Here is a 7,650-nt window from a genome sequence, read left to right as displayed (position 1 = left end):
TCTCTCTCTCTCTCTCTCTCTCTCTCTCTCTCTCTCTCTTTCTCTCTTCATCTACTCTTCCTACCCCTTTTCTTTCTCTCTCGCATGTCTTTCATGCCTGCACGCGCGAGTGTGTATACTCTCGCGGTCGCCGAAGTTTCGACCCTTTTCTCCCCGATCGAAGTTTTGGCGTGACAATGTCCGATTTCATTTACTGACGCTAATTAATCAAGGTATTCCTCCTGGAATGTGTATCTTTGCAGAGAATTTCACGTGAAATATAATATTTTTATTTACGAGAGCAATAAAAATATTCAAAACACCTTAGTCTCTCTCTCTCTCTCTCTCTCTCTCTCTCTCTCTCTCTCTCTCTCTCTCTCTGTCACGTAACGATCGAATGCGATATCGTTTTCTTTGCACAGTAAAATTCCTATTAATACGAAACCTGCTTGGAATTATCGCCGCGTACGGATCCCCGATTAATAGATACGCGCTATTAATTTCTGATGAGGAAGGAAAGTTTGGGTGGAGGTGTAAAAATTGCAGAAGGACATAAATTTCTCTATGGAAATCTTTTTGTCGTTTGGAGGGTTTGTACGTATTAGAAACGCGTGTGAACACACCCATCTGGAAATTTCTTCGAGAAAGGCCTCGAGCGAAAGCGATTATCGAAAGTTGATGATAGAGCAGGATAAACTCTGCGATCGTTATCAGCGAAACTGGGATGAAAAATCGACGGATACGACAAGAGCGCGCACGGTGACCTATAAATTTATAATAAACGGTAGAATATAAGCAATACCGATGTAAAGTAACACGATGCGTCGAGGCAGATTCCCAATCTTTTATTTTTTTTAATTAAAAGGCAATTTAAATATTGTACGAATTAATTCTGCACGAATATATAAACTAAAAAATATATCACTTTTATGATTATTCATCTATTCTAATTCTATATTATTACGTCGCAGCGATCGCAAAAACTAATTTGTAATTTAAACTGTCATTAATGACACAGTAATAACTAGACAATTATTTCAGCTGCTGCTTTTGTAGAGACACGCCAGATGAACTGGTTACGATTGCTCGAGCCAAACGAATATAATTAAAAAGTACCGAATTATGTTTCTATAGAGATTCCCAGAAACACCCTGCCCAATTGGATTGATTTATTGATCCGTCCGCTTATCCGGAGTCGATGGGTCGGAATAAAATGAAGAAAAAAAGAAACAGAATTTCTTACGGAAACTCGTTGGACAAACTGGTTCCAAGTGCTCCACAGGAAGACATTTTTGTATCGAATGACAACACTGTGCGTTCAATCACGCACTCCGTCTATCCGATATTACAACGTAGTTTCGCCGTTCGATCGCGCGCGAGGAGCGTCTCTTTTCGTTACTGATTTATATTCATGACTTTTTAGCCGCCGAAAGGAAAGGCGTGATTAATCGAGGGCGTCCGTACGTCAAATCGAATACCCATCAGCGATCAGCTCGGTGATTAACTACCGATAGAAGTATCGAGTTTCTATCTTTCAATTATGAAAAAATAAGACTCGGCGGGGAGAGAAGGGGGAAGAGATTCACGCAACGTATGAACGTGTCGTAATTAATACAGGATGCATTTCTTTCCTATCGCATCGATAAGAAGCTCACATCATCGAAGTTATTGTACATACCGATCTCGATTATCCGCGGCTTCGTAGATATAAATAACGACGATCATCCATCATCCGCTTGCGAGTATAAATTTAGTCTTGAGAGAATTTTTCGGGACGTAAACGCGAAAAGTATTTTTGTATTCATACATAACCGAGTTCCGCGCCCACTTGAAGTAGTTGATACACGCCGAGGAAATACAAATTCCGCTACAAATACCCATCGGTTGCGCATCGGCATTGCTGCAGAAGGCGACATGAGTCCATGTTCGCGATAGTTCTCATCTCGGTTTATCGCGAGGAGCATCCGGGTTTCGCGTAGAAAGAAACGCGACGCTCGTTGGACGTTTAACTTCGGCGTATAACATCGTATGAATGGCGCATCGCCACGTAATTACGCTGCAAAATTTACGCCGGCATAAATTACGCCCAGTGTGTCGACGACCCGGCGAGCAACGTCATACCCTAACGTTGACGGCCGTTTTCACCTTGCAAATTAATAGCGACTCCTACCGAGAGTACCTCTCTTCTCACTCTTTATCCCGTTTTATTTTTCTCTTTTTCTTCTCTCTCTCTCTCTCTCTCTCTCTCTCTCGCTCGCTCTCGCTCTCTCACACACAGTATTTTCTTCTCTCGCCATGCAGACGTGAATGAGCGTCAACGGGACATTTTTACGTTCGTTCATTCGCGATCGTTCATTCGCGCGAGCTATCAATTTAAATAATTCGTTCGGCTGCGAACATTAATCTTGAATCTAATAAACAGCGGCATTGGCAGCGCCCGTTCCAATTTTACCTCTCGCTACGCGTTAATAAATGTGACGTTTACATGATAACGGGCAGCCAACGATCGCGCGCGTAAGGTTTGCGTTTCTTATCTCGCGCGACACGTCGTTAATATTGTTGGCACTAGGTGATTTAATAAACAAATGTATTAGTGGAATTACAACCGGCGAGAAAAAAAATGTATTTTTGCACATGTAAAATACCGCGATTCGGGAGACAACCTTATGTAATGTTCGCAATTTTGTAATATATAACTTTTGCTTTTTAATCGCGTTTTACCGCCTTTTGAATTCTTAGGCAAGAATTCTCGGTGCCTGACAAAGTAAAAAAAATGACGTATGGTTTACGTCCACTGCAATATTAATGTATCAACTCCGCCTTAAGCGATCTAGAATTTGTATCAATCTTCAGGATAGAATATCATTCACGATTTTATACCGTGTATTTAGATATATGTATTTTGGTGTATATTTCATATATTTTTCGATTGCTTAAATACTTTCCGTATTACACGGCATTTGAAATTATAAATAGGGTTTCTGTCGTGAATTTTGATACGAATTATAGGTTGCTCAGAGTGGGCTTTATTTTCTTGTTGCAATATTGCGTAACGTGCCACCTGGTTATATATAGTGGACGTCCACCACTTGGAATGATGTCTTAATGATCCATCACGTGAAATAATGCGGCGACGTATTTCACACGCAGAAATTGAGCAAACGAGAGTCTCATGCTAATCTCGATATACATAGCGAGCGACAGGGATCTCAAACCTCGACAGGTTTGAGAACTGAGAATCTTGGCACCTTTAATTTCCTGCAGCGGCGGGCCTGTGCAAAGCAGTTACCTGAAATCTCAACTACTTTATTCTTTATACTCTACAGATATTATATATAGTGAGAACTACGAATTACATACACATTTTACTCTGTATCTTAATAATTATATATCATTATATACAGATTCAAACATGTCATTATATCTGAAGATATATCTGTGTAACGAAAGTTAAAATGTCTCAGGAATGAAATTGTCAAATGTAGAAAAACAAACAATAAGATATCACGATTTTTAATTAATGCCAAGTGGACTTTTCCACAAAAATTTCATTTCAAGCGTTATTATCACAGAAATATATACTTGCAGTTAAATACTTTTTAAATTCAACTCCAGAGCGCGCATTTCCCAGTAGCAGTCCAGTCATTAAAGTCGTCAAGAATGTATTATAAAATTGAATGAATTCTGTTGTAAGCCACGGTAACATCTGTTATATTATCATTCACTATCTCAGGGTAAGAAGGCACACAACATCCCTGTTGATCTCTAAAGGAGACCCTACACGGTTAATAATACTGATCAGTAATATTGAACCAATAATACCAGTAATACAGTACACATTAATATTTCTAATACTTTTACAATCTTGAGCGATTAGTATTATTGATACGATACATTTCACTTTTGTCTTACGTACGTTATCTACTATGACATACTGTGACTTAAAATCCTAATATTAATGCTCGAAAATTAAAATCCAGGTCAGTATCCTATGTGTCAATCTGTCAATATCAACCGGTATACACGGTCAGTAATATTGTCGTTGTATTTGTTAATACCAGTGTAGGGTCACTTTTAGGCATCCCTGTGAGAAGCACGTACAACACGAGGCCGCGCGTTCGCCGGGTTCGGCGAGGGTCGGCGAACGTCGTAGAGTACCGCTCCATTACTCCTATTCGCTCGATCGTGGGACGTCCCATCGTCCATCGGCTGGTGGGGGGTCGCCGGTGCTAGGTCTAGGTGCGCCACGTGGTGGCGCGTACCCCGGGGCGAAATTTCGGTCGTCGTCAGCAAGCGTGCACAAACGAGAGATCTCTCTCTCTCTCTCTCTCTCTCTCTCTCTCTCTCTCTCTCTCTCTCTCCCGCTCCATCCACCGCGGCGCACCTTCTCTCCTCCCTCGTCGTACGTACCTCCTTCTGTCTTGCTCCGTCGCTCCTTCGCCGGCGTTTGCCGGGACACCCGGCCGGATGGTAGGGCGGAATACTAAGGTGGTGTATCGCGGTGGTGGTAGTAGTAGTAGTAGCTCTCGGTAAGAGCGCACCGTAGCACCTCCCGTTTCGTCCGCGGCCACACGGCCTCTTAGGCCTCTTTACTTTCGTACATCTCGCCGACGCTCCTCGTCGCTCAGTCGGTCGACCGCGACACGAAGGCCACGATCAGCTGTTTCGGCGTACCGGCTGTCCCGTCGAAGGATCGGTGCGTACGCCGCACCGTTCTCGACCTCATCCCTTTCGAGTTGTTCCCTCCTCCTCCGTCGTTTCTCCTCATTTCTGAAGACGAGCCATTTACCCGGGATGGAAAACGCGTAATAATTTTTCGAACAGCATATATTTCGAGGACCAGGTTGCGATCCCCGGCAGGTCGAGACTCTCTGATCGATCAATCTGATCATTTTATTTATCTATAAGAAATATAGGGATAGATCGGGGTTAATACGATCGCGATTGAAATGAATTTAAGTGTGATACTATGTGTCTGGGAGATATAAAAAAATGACGTCGGCCGAAGGAATATCGCGGCCGCGAAACTATCACGTTGTATTGCGCGAGCTGCAAACAGCAATAGTGATCGATGAATGAGGTGTCATGCGACATCGTTCGTTCATAGTGTATATTTCCATTTCTGTTTTTTTTTTCTTTTTTTTTTTTTTTTTTTAATTCATAAATGACGCTTTCCTCTTTCCCCCGCCACTCTGCTTTCTATTAAAATTGTACTTTAGGATTCACGTCGAATATTTCGAAGGTCTCATGCATAAAAAAGAGAAACGCTTCGAAAAAACTCCTTTCTAACTCCTTCATCCCGACTTCCCGCGGTCCCTCCGTCCCGGAAATACACGCCTCGTAACTTCGCGAGCGAGGACGGTGGTGGTGCTCTCCGTCGTCAGTGTGACTTGATGTGCCCGTCCCGGCGTGGTGTGCAGTGTATTATCGCGCGCGCGGATGCGACGGCCGACGAGGAGGCGGGTGTAGCGCGACCGGACGGGATCCCGCTTGCGTCGTGTCGCGTGCACGATGACGAGGAAGGATCCGAGTTGAGGTGGTTCCCGAGACGCGCGAATTTCTCCGCGAGGAGTGCCGATCGTGCATCGCCGCTGATTCACGGAGCCGGCAAACTGGAGATCCTGGGGATGTTCCCGCCGCGCACGGAGGCGCCGACAGCCGACAAGCTGACGTTCTGCTACGCGCCCCACGTCGACATGGCTACGGTCATCGAAGTCGAGGTGCGACCTCCCCCCCCCCTCCCCATCCCCGCTTTTCCCTGGCACGCGGGAAATACTCTTCCTTCCTCCGAAGTACCTCTCGGATTAAAAGCGCCGCGTGGAACTGGCGCGACTTGTGCAGTCCTGCTGGAGCGAACTCCGTTCGAAATGAATAAACAGAGGGAATAAGATTTTCTTCCACACGTATCACGTGCATTATCATCGGCAAAAGGTTCTCTACGTGTTACCGCAATGTACGTGTTGCGCGAATATGGGTCAAAGTGCGTAAATATATGCAGCAATTACCATTTTACTATATAGCGACTATGCAGATACGGCAGTTGCATTTTTAATCGTACGCACATTCAACGTTAATGGGTACCCTGTCAAACTTTAACTGATATTAATGCAAAGTTAGCGGTAATTATCGTGTGCTCTTTCTCGAGGGCATTTCGCCATTAATTTCTTTCTCCCTTTACTTACCTCACGTTACTTCTCGCAAGTGCTTGTCCCGCGCGCATGAAATAATTTGCACATCTTTTAAATCCACGGCACAATTACTTCGTGCAATTTTCAACTCGTGTCGTCAACTCGTCTTCCATAGAGGAATAGCGGGAGTTCACACCTCTGCAGCGCGCATTTTTATTTTTTATATTCTCATACAATAATATAAGAAGAGAAATATAATAATAATTATCATCACGTCGGTTGCAGTTACATACGCTATGTCAGTATAACCCTTTCTTAACGCTAGAACTATCAAAGATATCAAAATGACTGATTTGCAATTTTTTCCACAAATTTATATATTGGAATTTATAATCTTTATTAAATTTTTCATAACTCTTGCAATATATTAATGATAAAATTGGTCAATTTATTTTCCTTCTTCATCTCTTTTTTTTTTTAAATATTTATCTTTTAAAAGTGGCTACTAAATAAATACTCCAAAAGATTTTGAAGGCTGATTCACACAAATTCAAAATGAAAGAACTTTATATGACCATATATTCGAATGGGCTTAGTTTCAAAGATATATACTGAGTGTCAAAGTTGAAGAAAACATTTGGTTTTTTTTCGAAAAATTCAAAAACTCTGGTTATTTTGAACTTTTACGTATGTTTAAAATTTCAAAATAACTCGAGTGATTTTCCAAATGTTTAAATTTAACTGTCGTCACATTCATGTTCTCAACACACAAAATATAATTTAACAGTACTTCTCTTTAATAAATTTTCTTTCACTGGCGAAAACAAATCTTTTACTAACGAATTAAGGTAAGCATTGACTTGTAAGTTTGACGAACGCGGAAAAAATACAAAATAAATACATCACACGTGTAACTCGTAAACGTACGAGACGATATAACATCAATTTCACAATATACAATTTCGATGTCGTCATATTTAATAACGCTATAAACATTTTTTCACATTTTTGAGATACTTCGTGTCGATACGTATGCAGCAGCCATAAAAATTAACTTAAACACATCGATTGTTGTCCGTGACCATACACCTTGTATATTTTTCTTGAAAATCTTGCGCCTAATCTCCCATCGCGCAATTTCGCCATCCGCGAAGAGGCCGGTTTATTGGTTATTAATTGTACACGTGTCGTGTGTAGCGACGCTTTCTCCAATCTTATCAACGGTGATCTCAGCAGGAAAGTTCGGCCATGTTCTTTGTGAAGGGAGCTGCCGCTTTTGCGGATTTGTTCAGCTTAAAATATCACGCCCGATATCATCGATACAGAATTCCCACGTCATGCTCATACATCAACGATTTCTCCTCTTCCCTCATCTCCTTTTTGCGGAACGACGTTACGATCGGTCTATCGGTTTATTTGGCAATGATTCCGCGACAGTGTATGGTTTATACGGCGTTTCAACTTTGTAGGCGTAAGAGAGTGCGTGTCGTTCGGCGACGATTCGTCATACCTGATTAAGAGCGAGTACAAGACAAATATATAT

The 7,650-nt window shown here is 42.2% G+C and overlaps 1 protein-coding gene across 9 annotated transcripts in view; it reads left to right on the top strand.

Annotated features, from left to right (window-relative positions):
* Nucleotides 1-7,650, top strand: part of LOC108757071 (transcription factor AP-2-epsilon) — a 252,631-nt gene that overhangs the window by 178,310 nt on the left and 66,671 nt on the right. For 2 of the 9 annotated variants that reach the window (XM_018501383.1, XM_018501382.1), the window contains exon 1: nt 5,353-5,699. The exons of the other annotated variants lie outside the window; for them this stretch is intronic. In XM_018501383.1, the coding sequence (XP_018356885.1) occupies nt 5,373-5,699 (327 nt within the window). In that variant the 5' untranslated portion in view covers nt 5,353-5,372. Of the gene's footprint in view, nt 1-5,352; nt 5,700-7,650 lie in introns of those variants that run through there. 9 annotated transcript variants of the gene reach the window in all.

Source organism: Trachymyrmex septentrionalis, unplaced genomic scaffold (assembly GCF_001594115.1).
Source record: "Trachymyrmex septentrionalis isolate Tsep2-gDNA-1 unplaced genomic scaffold, Tsep1.0 scaffold131, whole genome shotgun sequence".
Classification (NCBI taxonomy): domain Eukaryota; kingdom Metazoa; phylum Arthropoda; class Insecta; order Hymenoptera; family Formicidae; genus Trachymyrmex; species Trachymyrmex septentrionalis.
Note: the sequence above shows the minus strand (reverse complement) of the source record. Positions and strands in the feature narration are given on the sequence as shown.